Here is a 22,693-nt window from a genome sequence, read left to right on the forward strand (position 1 = left end):
ATCCTCGACGCACAGAAGAGTCTACAACCAGGAGCTTTTCTCTTCAGATCACGTCAGGTGGATTTTAGCTTCTGCTGCCAATACCCAGAGAAATGAAAGAGCATAAGTACGTCTGATAAACTGAAGCCTCTGCCCAGAGACCTGCCTCTGAGCCTCAGCTGGCAGCGGGGAGATGGGCATGACCGCAAGCCGCAGCGGGGCTGGTGTATTTCACGGAAAGAGTGGCAAAAATCACCTGGATACACAGTACGATCTCTTGGTGCACGTCCTGGCTTCCACTCACATTTGCAAGCACAGGAACCTTTCCTGACCACTGCGCTGCACCTAAGTAGTTTCCACACCTGGCGAAGTGTTTCTGCTTCCATTCCTGAACATTTGACCTCACTGTTTTATCTTCAGTGGTTTGAAACCCCTAAAGATCTGCACAACTCTTTTTTTTTCTTCTATTTTGGACTGGACCCCCAAAAGACAATACTGAGTTTAGTCATTTTTTACTTTTTCCTGCAGACTGATCTCAGCCATACCATGTCTCCTCCATACAGCTCGAGCTCTACCCGAGCCCTGATTAGCAACTCACTTCATTTTTCATTTGCTTAATGCAATGCCACAAAAACAATTCAGTCCCTAGAAAACGCCACCAAAAAAAAATTGTTAAAAAAACCTAAGATTTATTAAAGCCATTTGGACAGGAGGAAACCAAAGCACACGTAACACATTCACTGTTGCAATTCAGATACTGGGTGTGACTTATTTACCCTTACTATTTGAAGCTCCAGCCATCTGCCAAAAGGAGCCTGTGAACGAGCACTGTACAGGACCAGCCAAAGTCAACATAGAAGCCGAGAGCGAAGCTTTCAGCTTCGGCTCTTCCGCCAGCCTCACTACAAGGAATGTTTATGTTGGTTCATTTACTAGTGACTTAAAACAACACGCCCAAATAAACCAACCAACCAAACAGCCCAGCACAGAAATATTAGAAATAGCTAGGAGGCTTCTGAGTGCCAACTATTTTATGGGCCAGTCATTCTCAGTTTCAGTGTGAATTCAGGTTCAGGTTACTTCAAGACATCTCTCCATCCTCCCACTGAAAAAAGCACTTTGAATGAGAGGAAGGAAACTTCCTTCAGTGGCATGCCAGTTTATCCAGAGATTTAAGCAGCCCAGGAATATCCATGTTTCTCAGTCTCATTAAAATGCCAAAGAAGGTGGAGCATTTTGTTTGGGTTTTGGGGGGTTTTGTTTTGCGGTTTTTTTTGGAAATATATATACTTAACAAAAGCCTATGTCAGGAAGGGCTATGAATAATACTGTTGTAACAATATGGAGCAAGAAAATAAATGGTGTAGTAAAATCTCCATTGATAAAGTTACATATGTAACTTTCAATAAAACTTATTTAAATTTGATTTATATGCTGACAACACCTCAGATAACTTATGAAATCCAGTTATTGGCATCCTTGAATTATGAATTATCAATCCAAGACATTACATTTTCTTTTATTGCTCATTATATGTATAAATCATTAATGCCGCAAAGCTGTGACTGACATTTGTAAATTCTCATAGTGGTGGACCATTATTATCAAGAGACATTCCTGCCAAGAGCCAGGACAGATGGATTTGTTATCACCATTTAAAATCCAACACTTTCGCAGGAACATGAGAATAACTTACAGTGGGAAGTGAGCAGTGAAAGCTTCAGACGCTCTGGTCCTATTTTCGTTTTCCAAGAGAATGAATAGTAATTTCCCATTAACATGAAAGATCTGTTCTTTTACTGCTATAAAGCCATCAGCTATCTGAACAGAATGAGTAACCTTATCAAAGCAAGACACTGTACCTTACAGTCTGACTCACACTAAGACCATCTGGACAAAACATTCAGACAATAGCTTTAAAAATCCCAGCATCTTGAAACAAATTGCCAGACAGGATTACACAAAATGATCCATTGAACGTGTTAGAGATGGCCAGAAAAACTTTGAAAGCAGACAGAGGGTAGGAAACATGTATCCTTTTGGGATCCGCTTATGACTTATCTTTTTACATTTCAACATTTTCAGATATAAAACCCAAGAGCAGGTAACGCACTGGGTGTTAAAGGGAGCCCGTGGTCCTACAGTGTAAGAGACATTAAAGGACCAGGTCACCATTTGCCATAAAGAATTGGTCCCCACCCCCCTTAAGTCACTGCCATGTAGAAGGAATTCTGGACCCGCTAGCCCATCTTCATCAGCTGCTTTTCTAAGTTACACCAGCCATCTCCCAACACTAATGTCATGCCACTATTTCTTCTTACCAGCCAGAAAGAAGAAATACTCAGACCCTGGGTATTCTTGCTCGTTTCTACCTCAATTTCCCCTGACAGCAATCAACAATGGCTCCAGCTACTAAATAAAAAGCCAAATCTTAAGACTTGATTATCCAGGGTAGTTTTTATCCTTTATCTGCCAAAGCAGATGCACTGATAGAGACAAACCACTGAATATAGTTCGTTTCACATTGGCCTTTCCCATTAATGAGTCCATATGTCATTTGCCAAAGGACATACAGATAAAGTCAGCCGAACTTTCCACTACTCCCCCTGACAGCTTAATTACTGTCTCAAATTTGGAGCAAGCCATGACAACTTCGCATTTGTTTCCACATTTCATTTTTATGACACTCCAACATCTGCAGAGGATGCTGTAATTTAAAAGGAATAAAATTATGTTTAAAAAAAACCTGGACACAATCAGCTTATTTGCATGAAGAGAATGGATTACATAGCAAGTGAGCAAGTATGGATGCTCTTCAGCAAGAGCGAGTAGTCAGTCAGTCAGTAGTCAGTCAAGCTTTAAAGTCCTGAATTACACACACTCCTGCAATTCCAAAAAATAAAGCTTACAAAAAGCAAAGTAGGCACTCTGCCTTGTTCTTAAGTATTTCATTGTTTTAACAACCCCTGGCTTTTTTGTTTGATAAATTCCAGCAGTTTGTTGGTAAGTTACTTTTAGGGGGAAGTCGGGGCTGAGCTTAGGGGAAGGCAAAAGGACACCATGTAGAAGAAAACCAAAAGAGAAGGAGGAAAAATCAAAATGTATTTTTGCTATTAAATGTCCAGCATGATTTCAAAAGGAAAAAAGACACTAAGAAATGCAGTGAAGGCGAAGTAGTGATACTGCAGTGTCATTGCAAAGGAAGCAAGAACACAAATGTGAACTGCTCTGTGTACCACCATAGCAACAGCCCATTTCACTGCAGGACAAATGCCTACCCCTTGCCCTGTCCCGTATTTACGGAGCACAGCAACTAAGACTGCTGTCCCTAACCTTGCATTCTTCCTTGTTCTTCCTCCTGCATCTGCAGACAGGGCAGACTAAAAAGAACTGTAAGAAAATCCCCTGCATTTAACAGCACAGGGTTCAGCACAGCTGCTGACAATACATTTGGCTGTCCCATAGCATGGTTGGAAGTTTACTCTGTTGGACTGGGAATACCATCACACTAATGAGATAAGCATAAGACATCAATCGTTGCAGCATTCCTACTTACAAGTAACCTACACTGCAAGCCAGAAGTGCAAAACCTCCTCAAGAACAGGATGTCCAGCTTTTAATCTCCTTCTAAAGTATAGCTAAGAAACCATTGCATGGGAAGTAAGTCAAGCCAATCAATCTGAAGATAGCCTGATGCATTCCAGCTTCCCACCTCAGCCCAACTTGAAAAACTTCATTTTTAGCTGCTGTCACACTCAGCAGCGCTCCTGCACATCCTCGTAGATGATGTACAGAAGGACTGGACTGAAACGAACAGCTCCACATTGGGAGCTTGCATCAGCAACATACTCAGTAATGCAAATTATCTTCCTCAAATTCAAGAGCTTGCAGAGGAAGAAGTCAATGTGCCCGGTGACAGCAGCTGTTTCCCCTGTGGCTGAGACCGACAGCAGCCACTGGAAGCAGAAGCATGCAGCACCTTTCTTACAGAAAGCTCCACACTTAAAAATGAAGTTGTAAGAGAAACTACTTCTCCCCCCCTATACTTCGTAGGGAAGATTTTAGATGACCATCCTCCAAGAGGAGAGTTTCAGAGCAAATCACCATCACTGCACATCACTCTGAACAATGTTATGGTTTAGCCCCATCACTTCTCTGCTCAATATTTCTTCTTGCAGTTCAGTTCAAAAACTGTATTTCAGCACAACTGAAGGGCTGTTAGTGCAAGACTGCCTGATGGATACACTCTCCCAATCACCAAGCACTTCACCCTAAGTGTTGATTCTTGCTGCAGCATACACAACTATCTAAATTTTAATATTAGTTTGTACTTTCCTTGATTTCACAATATAATCAAAATAGAACGAACAGAAAATTCTTTCCTCAAGAGGTTTCAGTTCCCTCTTTTCGAAAATTGCATCAACAACTTATGACAAGACTGTTCCTTGTCTGACATGTTCAGATCTCCAAAAGCGGACACTTGCCAATTAATCTTTGGGACTCAACTTAGTCTTGTTGAAAGTCAAAGATCAATTATCATTAACCATACAAAACTGCAGACCAAAACAGAAGAAAACAGGATACAATACTGGTGGAAAAACAGACCAAGATTTCACTCTGTAAACAAGTCAGGTAAAGAGCTATTAAAATTATATTCAAATAATAAAGTTATATTCAGTGCTGTGGAACAGTTGGGATTGTTTCTTAGGTGCCAGTTATGTCATTTCAGCAGACCCAAAATGTCCAGAGGGCTTGCGCTAGGAGAAGTTCAACTCTATAGCATCATACATGAAAAATGCCTTTAACTGTGAATTTGGCAAATTTGTCTTTTAGGACTTCCTCCCAATGCCAGAGAGAGTGATGCCCAATTTGTGTAGCTGCAGCTTTTTTCCGCTAAAGCTTGTGAAGGTAAAAGGAAAAAGGCATCCAGAAACCAGACTTGAAAGAGGCACTTTATATAGCATATTGTGAAAAATACGATGCAGTTATTTGAAGCCATAGATAAACAAGATTTTAATTTTGCAATATAAATATTCAAGCACTCTCTCTTTCCCTGACCCATGCAGTTGTCAGAAATTGCATGCCCTTGAAATTGAGGCTGTCTCTTACATAGACACATCTGTGGATGGATGCACCTGTGGAGATGCATAACTTGAGTAGCCTGTGCCAGAGGTTACAAATGAACAGCCTACTTTCTTCCAAAGAAGTTAGACGTGCTCAGTCAAAAAAATACCATTCCTTAAAAATTAAGGCTTTGCTACTGCTAAACACAGTGATGGACTGAGTCAGCAAAATGCCAAGAAATCCTGTTCATTTCTGACATCAGCCAAGGTCAAGATGAACTCCACTCAGCTAGATCAGCTTCCCCTGGCACCCTGGGAGTTTTCGGCTTTTGAGCAATACATACACAGATCACCACCTTTCTTTTGCATGCATGAACCTCCTTTTGAAAACAAAAACATTAACAAAAAGGTATAAAGACAACCATGTTTTGAACTTACAGTTGACTCATCTTTGCAAAAAATGTCACCTTCCAAGCACTTAATGGGGAAAATGCATACAGCCTGTTATATAGTCTTAAATATTATCCCATGCAAGCAGAATTTGTAAGTCTGCTTTAAAAGCAGTCACTTAACAGCCATTTTTCTTCATAACCTCCACTGTCCCCAGCAAAGAAAAATAGCGAGAGGTCCCCAATGAGGAGCATAAGAGAAGGAGATCCTGAAAGACCTCCAGCTCTCCAACTTAAAAACATCGCTCACACACAATGGCCCAAACGTGATGCAGCACCTAAGGCTTTTCATTCCGGCTATTGTCATCTAATAATAGTCCTGCAGAGCCCCCACAACCCAGTGCTGGCCGTATTGTGTGCTCTCACTATTCACCTCCCCATTGGAGAGCTATTTAAAGCATAAACGAAGCAAGTTTCTCTTTGAATGTCAGTTCTGTATGGGAAGTCAGAGCTAACGCAGTCTTTTGAGACTGCTGGATTTTAAAAACTCTACTGACTAACTAAGCAGCGCAGAGTGGATCTCATGTTTAAAAACAATAGTAGAGGAAATAACTTGCTAAGAGAAACACACCAGTGCAGGTCTGGAAAGCTACACATAACACCACGCATATCCGAAAGCCAGCACCTTCCCAACAGGAGCCAGCTGCTACTGCATCCAGGCCACCACCATTTTCAATTTGGTTAAGGTTTTAAAGAGTATCCACGATAGATAGAGGCACAGAGAACTACAGAAGAGAGACTGTGCAGTGAATTGTCTTCATACAGTAAATATATCCCAATTACAACCACTGCCTCCTAGCATACCTGCAATAAGCCAGCAATTCAGTAATTTTCTATTGAATTACCCGAAAGGTTTGTAAAAGTACTGAATTCCCACTATGGTCTCTGATCCAGCATTGTTCCTATACCAATAAAGATGATAGATACCAAGTAAAGCAGGCAAAATCATATGGCAAGTCAGTCACAAGTTGAAGTCACACATTTCAAGTTGAAATTGGAAGTCATGAGCTGCGCCTCTGCTTTCCAAGAACAAGACAACACTAGCTAACCTCCATCATTTGTAAGGAAGTCAAAATATATCAAAACCAGTAAGAGTATACTGGGAATGAACACCATTGCCTAGGGATACTGCATCTCAGCACAACTTCATAATTATTTATGAAGTGATGCCCCATTCAAAAATAAAGCAATGTACTTGGGTTATTTCCATAAACATTAATTTTTTTGATTCGTAATTGACACAGAAATACCAGCCTTTAAAAAAACATGTTACTTAAGTCCCGGGAGCCCCATCACAACCTCAGCACTTGTAAGACATCTGCAAAAACCCAAGGCAGAATTTCTTCTTCTATCTGCAGCTGCCCAGAGCCAAAAGCTCCTCCCAGCTCCAATCTGGGTCCAGAGGAGCAGAAAAGTGATTCATCCTCCCACTCTCCATCCAGGCTCCTGCTTCTCCGCCAGAGCTGCCAGAAGCAGTCGGAGCCCACCACCTTTGGCAGTGTGGTGCAATCCATCATCAAGACAGGAGTCACTCCCAACTCTTCCGACAGTGTGAACATTTGGTGACATTTCAATTGCTACAAACAGGGAATGAATTTGAATCGGGACCTAAAAAACGATGAAGGTTGAGTCATTCACACTGACTTCTCGCTCATTAAACTAGATTTTACTTATTCCCAATTTGCAGCTTGCTACATATGAACAGTGTATTAAAGAAAATATAATTAAGGAACCCTTTAGCAAGCAGAGGAAAAAGCCAGCCCCCAAAACTGAACTCACTGATAGCCAGCTCTCATCCACTTACTGTGTTCACTGGACTTCTCACTTCATCCAGAACAACCCTGCCAACAGGAGAAAATTGAAACTAACCCCTATCCAAATCAAAATGACAGCAATTAAGCCATTAACAAGTTGCTCAGCTTGATAAAAATGAGTTCAAGCCCTGAGCCTGTAATATTCAATGGCATTTTTAAGCCTTCCTGGGGAAGAACCACTGCTTGCTGTTAGAACTCTCCCAAGGTCTGAGTGGATGGTTACAGAACTGACGTACAAAAAAGCTGCATCTAGCTGAGCAATCAGCTGTATCTAGCTGAACAAAAGAACTAAAATTAAACCCCCCAAATCCCCCAAAAACCCCCACACCAGAAAGTTCACAGTAGGTGTATAAAAATATTAACTTAGGCAATGAAAGAAATACAGTCTGCACTATTAGTTTATTTAGACTAACCACATTATTAACCAATTTGCCATCAGTAATAATAGACATACCCACTGCCACCACTACGCAGAGAACATCCATTTTGTAAAACACGTTCGTATGAACAGTCTAACCTCAAACCAAGCTAAGGCACATAGAAAATTAAATCACCAAGGAGCCAGACACTTGCTAAAATTTTAAGTCCACCCTAATTACTGACAAGGCAAAGCAGATTTTTCTTCGCTCCTGACACACTCTTCCTCGAACACATCCGATTGCCTTGTATCTTTTCCCCTGTCTATTCTAGTCCCAAATGACAAGAAAAAAAAAAAAAAAAAGCATTAACACTTTCATCCGGATTAACAGCATTTGGGAGCATTGAGAAAGCTTCCTAAAAATGCAGCTTTTGACAAGAGCAAGCCCCGCAGCCACCTCCCTGACCCTTCTCTTGCTGGACAAAATAAACGGGTCGGAAAGCAAGAGCCAATTCCCAGCACCATGCCTTAAAACTAAGGAGAAGGTCTCTGCAGCTCAGGGGCTCTTCTGTTTGCTCTGGCACAACCCCTCTTCACCACAAACAGAAACAAGACATCCCCTAGGACCAGGCAAGTCCACTCCAAGGAACAACAGCACTTTATACACAAGAAAAGGACAGGGAATCAGCCCCCAAATAGTTTGCAGTGACAAGCGTTTCCTGCTTGCTCTGCCACCAAAAGAAATATTTAACATTCACAAACTTTCTCCTATTTAAACTGAAAATCTTCGCAAAGCTCTGAAGTTCAACTTCAGTGGCAACAGTGAAGGTTTGCTTCAACATGAAGTTATTTCTCACACACGTAGGAAAGTGTCAACAAAACCCTGGTACAAGAGGTAGTGAAATGAGCATCTCTTTCAGTATTCTCAGTTGGCCTCTCTTCTTGGCAGCTTAAAGATTTAAAAATTTTAAAAATACAAATTTGATGTCTAGGACTGGCAATCTAGTATCTTTGCCAGCACTAAAGTTCACATAAGCCTTTAACTCCTAAAAATAAATCTTAAAGAAAACATTCATTCAAGACTCAATCCCAGTGGAGCAAAAAGAACTTTGGAAGAATCATAAAAAACTGGCACTTAAAAATAGCAAACCTGTTTATTTGTGTTAGGAAATTTCAGGGGAGTGTTTATTTCCTACTTACTACCCAAACCATTTCCCAATGGCAGAAGTCAGGGAGGAAGAAAAGAGCAAAAGAAGGGATACCTACAGACACATTTCAGCTACCTGACAATCCAATTCAAGACTGTACAAACTTTGACTCATTCATGGAATTGTTTTTGGCTGTTCTTCGCAGTAAACTCCACTGAGTTTTATTTGAGCAGCGAGCTGCATTCCCCCGCTCCCTGTTTCCACTCGGACCAGCGAGGACCTCTTGACTCGACAGCCGTCTCATTCAAAACAATGCTGGGCTTTGTCATTCCATCACCTCCAAAAAACCAAACAAGAACAAAAAATAAAAAAGTAAAACCACTATGCAATTATCTCCTGTACCCAAGTAACTTTTCTTAAAAAGAGGCACATCCTTTCCAGCCATGCAGGCTCCATTGCCAGAAAAAAAAAAAAAAAGTGAAAAAAAAAAAAGTTCAATGTTCTCTCAACATGTTTCAAGATCTGTAACTGAATCCCATAAATCTCACTGGAGACCTTGATTTAGGTCATTTTGAGTAATTCACTACCATTTAATCTTTTTACCTACTTTCAGTCTACTTTGAACACAATGCCATTCCACTGTGCAAGATCTGTGGAAAGACCTAATTCAGCAACCCAAAGAACACAGACTCCTCAAAATAGATCTGAATTAACAGCACCAAATGCAGGAGGATGCCTCTCCTCACCCAAGGGGAAAACAGCACCCACAAAGCTCTGACACTATCAGAGCAGTAAAAAGGCTGATTTAGCCTGGATGTTCTTTCAATGACCGTAAGCCACGTAAAGCTATTTGAAAGGAAAATGGATGGAATTTTAAAGAGAAAATAAAGTAAATTGTTATTACATGCATGTTATAAATACATATACAGTTACACCCACAGTTATACCCAGAAATAATTTGCTTTATTTAGCTTCAAAGTAGCTGAGGAATAATGTCTATAATGCTTAAAATATGCCACAGGAAATTTCAGAATCAGAGAATTCTGCAGAAGACAACCCTGGCTTTTGGGCTTCTTTTTTTTTGTTTTAATATCAAAGATGCAAGAGTTCTCAGTTATAAATATTATGTATGAATGCCCTCACTTTCACTGATTGGCAAGGGGTCACTGAAAGACTGAAACCTAAGTAGAGTTAAGATGTTAAGTGAAAGAGGACTTTAGAAAGTGATGCAGTAATAAAATATGAACTGTAAGAGGTTTATGATACAGCTGAATAGCTCTTTAGCATATTGAAAAGAACAGGCGTTTTGTTTGGGCTACTTAAAAACAAACTCACCTCTCCAAAGTAAATAAACACTTCATACATTGAAAGATAAAAAAATAAAAATAAAAGAGCTTTCCATATATCTGATAAAAACCACTCTACGTAAAACACCTGTGCTCTAAAAAGTTAATGGTCAACAGATTTTAATAGTATTGCCATAAGCTAAAAGCATGCATAGTGAGGCTTCAGGGGGATCTTTGTTTTGTTAACAAAATAAGCTTTAGGAGAGGCACACGACTAGAAGCCAAAAAAAAAAAAAAGGGGGGGGGGAGGCAGGGAAGGAAAAGGAACCTGTTTTCCTTGTACATCAAGAGAGCCCTTAGTGAAGAGAGTTGAATTTATTCTTACTATCGCTGTCAAAGATTCAAAGTAGTTCTGTAAACACAGCGTAACCTTTCCACAACAGACAGCCCAAGCAAGGCTGGTTGAATACTGATCACTTTCAGAGGAAAAAAAAAAAAAAAAAGAAAAAAATCACCTTACTCTGTCCTACAGATACATACAGCTGTCATCCTCTGCACGCACCTTTCCATGTAAGGTCTCAAAGCAACCTTCTTCTGGAAAGGAGAGGCATGGATCTTTGAGAACTGATAAATGTGTTTAAATAGTCAACATATAAATAACTTTTTACAGCAAGGACAACAGCAAACCTTTCACAAGATCCAGAATCCTTAAACTAAAGGTAACAGCAAATTAGCAGCACTTTCATCCCAACCATAGCAGCTGGCTGTGCTGCTCTGGGTTTGGTAGAGGGTGGGGCATGAATGAAAACTATTTGCGTGAAGCCTAATCATAAAACCACTGAAACGATGTGAGTGAGCTGGAAAAGGGAACAGAGTACGGAGAAAATTATAGCTGCTCTTTCAGCTTACAGCAAGTATTTATTACAGAACTTCACAAGTTACAGATGCTGCTTTCTGGAGAAACCTCCAGCAGCAGAAAAACGTACTCGTCCACTCTGTACATGTTGGTCTGGCGACCGCAAGCTCCTTCCCAAAATACTGATGGAGCCTTCTCTCCTCCAAGACTGCAGTACTGTAATACTCCCACCATGGGTGCTCCTTAAGTTTAAGCTAGAAATTAATCAGTAACAGTCAAGCAAATTTATAAATCACAGCAAGAACGACCAACTGTTAGAGTATGTTAACCAGAAAATAACTTCAAGTTTCAGAACAAAATAAAGCAAAAACCCAAAACCAAACCAAACCAAAACACTTTCTCATTTGCTGGCAACAACTGTCACTGCTTTCAATACATAAAAGAAGACTACCTATAGGGATTTTCCAGAGAGGCCAGTGCTAGAATTTGTTCCCTTGTTTTAAACCTGAGACGAACTTACTACCTGAACTTCCGGGGGCATGTCTGGGGGGGGGCCATTTCTAGCCAAGGTTTCCGGGGAGAAAGAGTGAAAGGCAGAAATTAATGGATGCGAGAAGCCCTTCACAGCTATCTTCTGTGAAGATCATTTTGATGGGGGTGGGAGAAATAATTTGATTTAAAGCCTAAGTAAAGATTAATTCCTTAAGTATGAAGACACTGCATATGAATGTGCTTGGCATTAGATAACTGGGCTAAATAAAAGGATTTCTCTTACACTTTTGGGTAAAGTAATTTATCATTACAGGCAGAAATTAATCATATAATGGAAGGTAACAACAGCATATGGATTGATAAAAGATCAAACCAACCTCAGAGAAAATACAGGCAATCTGGACGGGATAAGAGCACATGGAGAGAGAAAAGGCAATTTAGAAATCAGTAACAAGACTTCACACCACACAGGAAATAAAACCAACACCCAAGGGTCCAAGAGTCGGCTCCAAGGGGTGCTTAGTGCAAGTTCTGAGTTTATCTAACCCTGGCCAGTAGTGCTGATGTCTTTGGTAACATAGTAAGTTCCCCACTAAGAAACCTTACACATTTGTTTAGCATAGACAAAACTTTGACTTGGAACAGTTGTACTAGAGTAACCAGAAACTAATACTGTCACAGCTCTGATTAACCCGATAGAGATTAGTGTGTTTAAGCCTAGCACATGTGTGGGTGCTGTCCACCCTCCATTTTTCCATTTTTTTCATTTCTATAGTGCAACTCATGGAAGCTCACAAGAGCCAAAAAAAGAAAAGGGAAAAAAAAGAAACAGAACAAGAAGTATTCAGAGTTTTTAGACATTCAGCTCCAGGGGGAAAACTCAAGAGCACAATTTCATTCATAGCAAGTTAAGTTTCCATCCAAACATCATTACTGTATCCTGTGACCTTTGTAGTGTTGTATTTGTTCCTCCCTCAATACAGCACAGAAACCCTTTCCCCCTCCCTTTTCCAGCTGCACACTTTTAAGTCATTTACTGGCAAAGTCTTTTGTTCATATTTCAGCATCTTTCTACAGCACCGGAGTCTGCCCCGTCGAGCTGGGACACAGACGGGTACAAGCAGCCCACTACGCAACAGAAATACTGGTGGTTTACTGATCATTTTTTTTAAAGGGTAAATGGGATGAAGCAGGTTTCCTTCTTCAACAGATGGAGAGAACATAGAAAAGTTAGGAAGAGTTACTTTCATTAAAGAGACCAAAGCAAAACCAGGCTCCTTTCCAAAACCACTTCACAGAGATATTAATTTATTAAATTTCTGAGTAACTGGTTATCGAAGGCAGAGGAGAAACCTCCACAGGCTTGCTCAGAGCTCTGTACCTCCACAGTCCATAAAACACTTAGTACAGTATGGTTTGTCATTATCATTCATTAATATATTCACTGGACATATTAACAAAAACGGAGACAATTTTTTTTCACAGTAATAATGGCTGCTTCTTACTTAGATGTTTTCTGTCCTGAGCTTTCAAAGCACTTCACGTTCATCAGACAGGACCCTTCAAAACACACCTGTAATAGATCTGCTTTACGGTCCATAGAACTGAATTTGTATCTACTGATGACAAAATAAATAAATAAATAAATAAATAAAAGAATGCTGCCAGTGGATTTGCCAAATGCTCCGGTCAGGAAAGCAGCCCTTTCAGAGGGCAGGCATGTCAGCATCTTAGTAAACTTCACTCTGCCTGCCTTTGTGCTGTGTGTCCAAATTCTGCTTTGTAGGCATATGATACCGCTGTGGGTTTCCAAGAAGGTGGAAGAGCATGTTTTCTAGAAAGCTTCATTTCTGTTCACTGATCAAAACTGCCTGGATAGTTACACATAGTGCCATCAATAGCCTTAGAAGTTAACTCATCATAGTTGTGATTTCCAAGTAAAACACTTAAGACAGCCCTCCCCAGATGGACTGGGATGGAGGAAGGAAAATTGCTGTATGCCAGTGAGCACACGACAGCTACCAGCTGTCTGTGGATGCCACAGTACTGCCCAAGTTGAATAACTACATCTGGTAGCTGAGTGGAAGTTTCTTGGATGCAAAGTATCAATATTTCTTTATTTTCTTTAAAATATTTCTTCATATTTTAATAACAAACAGTGCTAATGAAACATGTGAATAATTCCTCTTTTTTTTTTTTTGTCCTAAAAGAAAAAACATCACATAAAATGCATTTTGGATACCAGATACTCTTAGCAGTAGAATAGCAAGAGCACTGCTCCAGTGTTAACCTCCATAAAGAAAAGGATTTTGTGGCATTTCCTGTAACACCTAACTTCGCAAATTAAGTGCTAATGAGTAGTAGCATCCTCAAAGACACAAGAGTAATTTATCCCGCTATATTTAAACTTCAACCAACAGGCATCTTAAATATTCCTCAAATAAAGGCATAATCATATGTAACATGCCACAGCCCAGAAAGTTCCTTGAAATTGTCCATCAGTTTGGTTTCCTCCTGCCCTGCATGGATCACTCCTTCCCTGCTGAGAAGGGGAAGGAGGGGATCAATTAATGCCTAGACTGTTTTGATTGACTGAGGTTTAGGTTCTTTGGTTAGAAAACAATCGATCCACTTGTTCAGAGTGAGCAGTTTAGCAATTCTGGCAGCTACAGGTCCGTCGGGAACAAACCCCCCTTCCTCACGGGACTGTCAGAGTATGTCCCTGCAGTGGGACTGGACTACTGTCCAAAGAAAGAGTCGGGGACTAATTCCCAGGCAACAACTGTTGTTATTTTAAGTAGATTCAATTTGCAAGCACTCCCCATCTATAAATTGCATAGCTCTATGGCTTACTCTCTGCATGCAAACTGTTGTCCAATTACAGTGGTACAAAAACAAACCAAAAACCCTTCCCTACTTAAAAGAAGGGAAGCCAAAAGGCTCTTCCTGGAAAGTCCTACCAAAAAAAAAAAAAAACAACTTCAAACTTACTAGGACTGACCAAATCACCCTGCCACAGCACTTCACGACTGTAGATTAAAATCCACTCTTGGTTTAGAGTTAATCTGTTTATTTGGCTCCTTCTCAAGAGTCAAAAAGCCAGGAGCTGCTTATGTGCCACAGGATAAGGCAGCTCCCCTGGCCTAATTCAGCTGATTTCACAGAAATAAAAGTGAAGCAAAACTTGTTTCTGTGGCATGCTGAAAACACTTAAGACCTAAGAATTTTTGTACCACGTTTAGCAACCCCTTCAGAGAAAATGTTGGAGAAAAAGCGCTCATTAAAGGAGAGGGGGGAACCCTATGAATGTTTTGAGAAATTGCTGCTTGTAGTTTATGCCAAAGATTTACTGCACTATTCTGTGCAGCATGCTGCAGCATACAAAAGGGTGCACACTAGATTAAACTGCAGGGCTGTGCCAGGCATATCAGCTGAGATTTACACCCAGGCACAGCTCACATTTACATTTATACTTGCTTCCATTTCTGTTGCCTTGCTTGGTTAAAGAACAGCAAATGCTGGGCTCGTTTCTCCTGACGTGCGCATCTTCGTGATGCTGCCTGTCACTGACTCTCATCTAGGCTCACCACAGGCTGCATGCTGCCATCCTAACATCATGCCCACGCTGCTTCAGACTGCAAGCAGCACTCCCAAATAACTCTAGCTCTTATAAACACATGATGCTTTTACATTCAGAATCGCAGAGGAAGTGATTTCTTTTTTTTTTTTTTTTTTTTTTTTTTTTTTTTTTTTAAATTCCCAGTCCCTTATTTTTTTCCAAGCAACGATTAACTCTCACTGTATCAACTGAAAGCAAAATGACTGGGTCAGAAGCTTTAGAGTTTAACAACAGTAAATAGTTACTTTGATGGCAAAAAAATACTACTTTAAATGGTTCAAATCCATTTGCAGCATCCACTTGGAAGAAATACCAGCTGAGCTTCGTTGACACAGTTACTCTATATCCACATGTGTTTTCTGACTTTAAACACTCACATCAAGAGTTTCACTGACCACTACCTAGAGATTTCACAAAAAGAAGGTCCTGTTTTGTCTTCTGTAATATTGCTGTTTTGGAAGAAAAGGAGAAAGAGAAAGTAGAAATGAAGAATGGTCTCTAATGATGGAATTACTGTGAAGTCAAGACCCTTTCTCCCATTTTCTCCCATACTTTTTTTATCCCTCAGCAAATCAAACCATAACTCTGCATTTGCTTCCATCGCCTATAAAACGTTGACAATATTCAGAGAGCAGGACTCCCATGATGTTGTAGAAATTCTCAAAAAGAAGGCATGAAATCTGCAAAAGTCATACAAAAGTGAACTAAATAAAGTCCTAAGTAATGAGTATCAACTGTGCATGGCATAGCAAAAGCTATTCAAAAGAACATGTGTTTAAACATACTTTCCGTCTCAACAAAGATTTAGATTTTTCACTCTTCGTAAAGACAGCTGAAAAAGTTGACCAGGCAAATAAGTTCTTCCAATTCCCAAAATGGGCAAAAATTAGTAAGCATTAAAAACAAAAAAAGAAAAGTCAAGCCTTTTAACTAACAGAAAAAGGAAAACATACTAATGTGTACCCTTACTGCGAAAGGAAATAATTTAGAGCTAAGGAAAAATGTCGTGGGGCTCCCTTAGTTGGGAGTTAGGGAAAACTGGCTATCACTAGTAAACTTTTTATAGAAACCCTACTGGAGTTACACTGGCAATTCCTTCTGCTTTTGGAAGAAACTGCAACACTTAAGTGGACCGAGCCTTTTGGTCAGCTTTGGTCTCTAGCCTTGCAATACTTGATGAATCTGCAAGAGAGGGATTTTGGAGATGCAGTGGAAAGAAGGAAGACTCTGCATTCTTTCACCTCTTTCCATCCTCGTTAATAATCCATTAGCAGGAACTGTACATAGGACGAAATGAAATACAAACTATTGCTGTAACATCAAACCAGTCTCTCAACAGCCCCTTCCCCCTTTCTGGCAGCAGGCTGCTTTGTTGGCCCAATCCAGCTCCAAAACTCAAGGGATTAGCACTATCAAGAACTGCAGAAAAACAGATGATTCTACAGCAATTCCATAGCCGGAGTTTGGAGCAAGTCATTGTTGCAAACAAATGGAATCACTTACACGCACAGAGTAATGATTAACTGTAAAAACCCCTTAAAAGGTAGTTTTACATTTTAAATGTAAATGGTAATCCAATACATACAAACTCAAAATCTCAAAATTTAAAACTATTCCACTCAACCGCACCAGGGTGCATGGCTGAAAAGTCTATTTACGCAGTGTATTAAATAGGCGTTGCCAAAGAAGTGGCCAAGAGCTCAGCCATAACTCTTGAAGTCACACATACATGGTGCTCGGATCTGCAAACACAGTCATAGTGTGCAGCGACCAACTTGGTGACCTGAACAGAAGACGAACACATATCATCATATGTACGTAACGTCAACAGTATTGAAAATCCCTAGGTGCACAGGTTTAGGAACAAAATAAATTACAGTGATTTCAACTCACTGATCTAAAAAAATCTAAAGATAGTTCTACAAATACCTTCTTTGTAGACAAGCGCTGCATGTGCAGTGTTAACAAGAAAACTTTCAAGAGTTGAGAGAAATGCCAATTTTGTTTCAAATCACCACCAAAAGCATCGCACTTCCCTTCTAGCCCCCAAATTACAGCTGCTGACCCAGTCACAACTACTTTTGTAATCTTTCACACAGAGAAGGTCTGTACCACTCCTAAGAGTTTACCAGGATTAAAACCTGCTGCCCATCAATCAAGGCACTCGGAAGATGTACCATAAGAATGAGATTTGTATGCAGCATTTAAGGCGTTTTTAAGTAGCATTTAAGGCAAAAGATCACAATCGTATCAAATACGCTATCAGTTGTTCAACCCAGAAAAGAAAAAGGGACTTATCTGAAATTTATCAGCAATTTTTAGGAGATTAAAAAATAAGTTTGAGACATTATAGTAGCCTGAATCTGATGGCAGCTGGGAGGCTTGCCTGAAGTTCTTATCAGGCATCTTCTCTCAGTTCAAGACACACACTGCTAAATAACCACGCAGCCACCTCTGTGCTGTGCTCACTCCTGCTACAAATTACCTCATCTATTTTTCATACTCCTAGTGCTTTTTGGGCTGTGCTGCAAGATCTGCAAGAGATGCATTTTAACCTTTGCTAGAGACTACTCAAGGACAGAAGTGGCTTATGAACCCTTGCTGTGTAAAGAATTTCAGTATTAAATTTCTGTAGCCCAAACCATGAAGCTATTTACTGAAGCTTTATACAAACTAATTAAATATAAGGCTCTTGTGGGACACGAGGAGAAAGAAAAAAAGAATTAAGAGATAAATCACTGACGCTTCTTTCCTCAGCAAATGTACACTCCAATTTAATACATTAAAAACAGTCTGACAGTCCTTGGTTGGGCATAGATAGGCAGCATCCAAATCTCATATGGAACACACTACACAGCATAAATTAATTATCTCTGCTTTACCGCAACTTGCACAAAGGAATTGGGAGAGACAATCCAGACAAGGGGATGAGCTTGAGATATCAAAGGCTCCATATGGAGACCACAGAATCTCACTTTCCAGCTTCACAGAACTCATAATCTTTGTGAGCACATGGTACAGAAACGTATCAAAGCAGCACTTCCCTCCCCTGCTGACCCCATGTCATCTTGTCAGGAGAATTCCTACAACACGACACGCAGCCATTTCAGAGTTTCCTCAAAGAGCGAGGCACTCTCAATAAGTCTTGCAAGAAGAGCCCTCTAATACTGGCAACCTCTCCTCTCCCAACAGCGTGAAACATTCAAGCGCAGATAGCACAGCCCATGCAACCAAATACAACGCAAATTTTGCTTGCATCATCCAGAGGCAAAAAACTCAAGGTCAGTGCAGTTGTTGAGGAAGGCTACCCTGTCTGGACACCGCTGCAGGTTAACTCACTTCTGCAGAAGACATCGAGTTTGTAACTGAACCTCCAGATACTGGAGACCATGGCATCGTCGGACAATTCAGGTTGGAAGGGAGCTCAGGAGGTCATCCAGCCCCAACCTCCAGTGGTCAGCTATAAGGTCAGACCAAGTCACTCAAGGCTGTATCCAGTCTGGTTCCAGCAACCTCCAAGGATGGATGCACTGCACCAATACCTACAAGACTGCAAAGCTTGTCCTCAACCGTAGTGCACAAGTAATCAGGAAAAAACACATCCCTCCCTCCATGTCCCCTAGCTTCTGCACAGTAAGTCGCACGTGTAAGAGGTAAACAGTCTTCACCTTCAGAAATTCATTTCATCCTAATACTGATGTCCCCTGCCATTAGCTGCATGTGCAAACCACAGGAAGAGCTAACTCCAAACCAAAAGAGGCAAAGAACTGGCTGTTGGAAGAAGACAACAAATACCTATAGAGCATGGCAATGGGAGAACAAAAAGTTTCACTCATTGACACCCTGTCACCCCCACACACCTTTTACAAGAAAAATTACCAAGTTCATTCAGTAACAGAAAATTAAAAATTTGCCTAATAACAATCTATTAACCATAACCGAATTATTCTTTAAATAGTTTTTGATTAACAACTGAAGACTATTCAATTTTTAAACAAAGCTCAATCATTCCATTAGTAGTAATTTAAAGTGCTCGAGTACCTATTTGTGGATTAATGGTTTTAAATGAAGCCTCTAAACACGGCTTCCAGTGCACAGCCAGAATGGAGTGTAGCAAAAAATTGCAGCAAGTTTCTAAATGCCAGTAAAAAATACCACAGTTTTCTCATCTGAGAAACAGATGACACCTTACAATGTACGTAGCACGCCAACACCTGATTCATCTCACTCCTACAGTGACTGCTTCATGGCATCATTTCACAACACAAGAGAAAAGATACCAAACAACCCATAATCAAAGTTAACACCATTTCTACGCTGTTCCCACAGTTAAAGTCAGAATTTGATCAGGACACCAAAATTTTTATGTAAGGACCATGGTATGTTTAATGATTAGGCAAGCACTACACTTTTGGATTTAAGTGTGTCTTCAGTACCGTCTCATCTTCCCACCATGGCAGAGAGACCAGCACACCTCTGGAATTAGAGAGACAAGAGGTCTTACCGCTCATGAGAGCTTCCCTATAGAGCCAAATCACCATCCAACCCAGAGCCAAGGTATCTATGAGATGTAAAGCAAGTTTCATGAAATTTTAAGAGGAGCATAAATAACTTCAAAGTCTCCCCCTAAACTTGATACCTAAAAGCAAAGGGACAACGACCCCCATTGTCAAAGCAGCCTGTGAAACGTTGAAGCTCAGTGGAGCAGGGAAGCTCCCCCCTGTACTTCGAAACAAATGAGGTGGTGGGGGAGAGGATTGTTACCGCACTGTCATATGAATTTTTGAGCTGTTCGGCCCAGGTACACCTCCCTCTCAAGGGAAGAGCAGATGGATTAACACCTCCCATTAGCCACTTCTGGGGCTGCCGCTTCTGGAGTCCCCCGTGCAGGGAAAGCTGAACTGCAAGAGGGATGAATATCCCAAGACAAACTCGTAGCTGTCCTTGTCACTAATTCAGGACGGAACCCCCCTTCTCCCAGCCCCTCGTGATCCATTTACACAGTTCTGGTCTTCTTAACCTCACATATTTAAGATAGGAACCTTTTACAAGGCAAAAAGCAAAAAAAAAAAAAATCTATATGCTACTACAACAATTCACTTTTGGGACCACAATTACAGGCTAACTGACAGGTCTCTGCATAAGCACCTTGAGAGATGAACTGAGTTTTGGCAGTAATGGTCTCTGCACACAGGGAAGGCTCATTTCCATTTTACCCATCTTGTTGGTCTCTTTCTTGAAAAAGAAGGGAAAGATTTCTAACACATGAAAAAACCTGAGAGGTGAGAAGATGCGCTCTGCTAATTCTAAAGCCTTGTTTCTTATTATTGCGTCCAATTCACAAATACCGTGACTACAAGCTTGTATCCATCATGCACATTTTGATGGGGTAAATAATGAAAGAACGTATAAGCCTCTAATTTTACGCTGACTTCAATTCCCATTTCCAAAGACAGCTAGAAAACAGGAATAGAAACTAAACTAGTAAAAAAGAAACACGCTCTTCTCCATTTCTAACTTTAAGAACCCCAAAAAATAATTAAAAAAAAAAATAATTCTTACCCAGCTTTGTATTTGCTCAGGTAAGCATTTTTTAACTTAAATGTCAAAACTACTTCTAGGTACAGAGCACTAGGGTCAGTGTAGGGCATGCATCTTGTAGGACAACGTGTTTTAATCATTTGCAACCAGTAAGCAGCCCCCCCAGTAGGAAAAATAACTAAAGTACATAATTGCAAAACAATATTTTAATTGTCAGTTTTAATCTAGGTTTCCTACTCAGATTTAAATCACGTTTTTTTAAATCGCATTGATTTAACTCAATCAACCCTGCCCGAAGGCCATCTTTCCTGCATGCTATGAGCATACCAAGCAAGTTTTAACCGATTAGATAAATCACTATATCTCATAACTTCCTAAAAGCAATATATCAAGCCATACACAAGCCATAATTTTTTTTAAATAAGCGTTATCTTGAAAACTTTGCAAAAATAAGAAGCTAAGTAGACATTTCACGATCCTTTTTTTTTTTTTTTTTTTAAACCTAGGGCACATGATAGCCTGAAACCCAGCCAACTGAATTCTGCAGAAGACTTGCATGATCATTGCAAATATGCCTCTGACTCTTTATTACCTTTCTTAAGATGGTGGGAATAACGTTGATACATTCGTTTTATTCATTTATATATGTATGCATATACACACGTGTATACACACATACACACACTCTGCAACCTTAAGGTGTTACACCCAAGAGCAGAGTAAGAAAAACCAAGCAGTAATATTATGGACTCAGCAAGAGCAAAATCCTGAATAATGGAACTTTCTAGCACAAACAGCTTTACAGGGACCCTCAGCACAGTCCCTGTTAGTACCAGTAGAAATATGCTCTTCTGACACTACACAGATTTTTAAAAGATTCCCATGATAGGAGAAGGATTAAAAAGCAATTAACTGGCTCTCATATTTCAAATGCAAAGCCATATTTTAGAACAGCAGATAGAAAAATATGGATCTCTTGGAACTCAAAGATTTGTTATATTCTGCAAAAAAGCCCTTACCGTGATACCTTAAAACGGCAATACCATAGTAGGAACCTACCCCATGGGGACAAGAAAAAGCATTGCAAACCCGATCCAGCATTGTATTATGAAAAAGCCCTGCAAATTCCAGGCAATCTGCAAATGATTTCCCCCTTCCCCACCCAAACATCTACTGCAAACTCCTACAATCGCAAGTCAGGACTGCAATAGCAAAGGAGATGAAAATAAAACCATTCCTACCTTTAACTTGAGTGTCATATTCAGCTATGATCTCCTTATCCTTTTTGAATTTTGCTGGCGACGTCATGTTTTCTTTTCCAAAAAGATTAACCTCAAAACAGATCCACCAGAACACAAGATAAAAATGCAATTTCGCTCCTCTCAGTGCGATGCCTTGATTTTCCGCTTGTCCTCCCCCCCAACAAAAAGGAAAAAAAAAAAAATCAGTCCATGGAGAGAGGGTGTGAGACGGAGCACAGCAGCAGCAAAATGCAGATGTTAAGAGATCAGTGGATGGAAGAGGCAGCAGTTTTGTCTCCCTGCACCAAAACCTTTAGCAGCAGCATCAGACTAGCAAGATCCTGCAGCCCCCAAAGGCTCTTCCTGATTGCTAACGTTAATAGCACAGCCAGGGAGTGGAAGTCCTTCCGCACAACATGTTTTGTGTGGGTTTGGTTTGCCTTTTTTTTTTTTTTCAAATGGGCTCAGAGATGATGCAAATCAAATCCCAAACGAGAGCAGAAACGGAGGACAAGAAGCCGTTTTCTTTGGTTTGCTTGCCTGCAAACGCAAAAAAAAAAAAAAAAAAAATTTTAGAGAATTACAGCTTGCAGCCAGCAGTCGCAAGATGCGCAGCCAAAATTTGTGACTGAAAGAAAAGCTGCCCTGACATTGCAAATTGTCCTTTAAGCAGCAGCATGAGGTTAGAAATGCAGACCGGCCAGGTAACCAAAGGAAAACGCCTACATGGCAGCCAGCCCCAAGGTGGGGGGGAGAAGGGGCTCATTTGGGAAGCGGGGTCCCCAGGGGAGCGAGGGAAGGGAGGGGAGGGGAACCAGCCTGCGCAGAGAAAAAGCCCTTCTCTAAA

At 40.5% G+C, this 22,693-nt stretch overlaps 1 protein-coding gene across 3 annotated transcripts in view; it reads right to left on the bottom strand.

Annotated features, from left to right (window-relative positions):
• The window catches only part of SRGAP2 (SLIT-ROBO Rho GTPase activating protein 2), a 115,450-nt gene that overhangs the window by 91,901 nt on the left and 856 nt on the right, over positions 1 to 22,693 (bottom strand). For all 3 annotated transcript variants that reach the window (XM_030000405.2, XM_030000403.2, XM_030000407.2), the window contains exon 2: positions 21,847 to 22,386. In XM_030000405.2, coding sequence (XP_029856265.1) covers positions 21,847 to 21,913 — 67 coding nt within the window. In that variant the 5' untranslated portion in view covers positions 21,914 to 22,386. The remainder of the gene's footprint in view (positions 1 to 21,846; positions 22,387 to 22,693) is intronic.

Source organism: Aquila chrysaetos, chromosome 24 (genome assembly GCF_900496995.4).
Source record: "Aquila chrysaetos chrysaetos chromosome 24, bAquChr1.4, whole genome shotgun sequence".
NCBI classification, from domain to species: Eukaryota; Metazoa; Chordata; class Aves; order Accipitriformes; family Accipitridae; genus Aquila; species Aquila chrysaetos.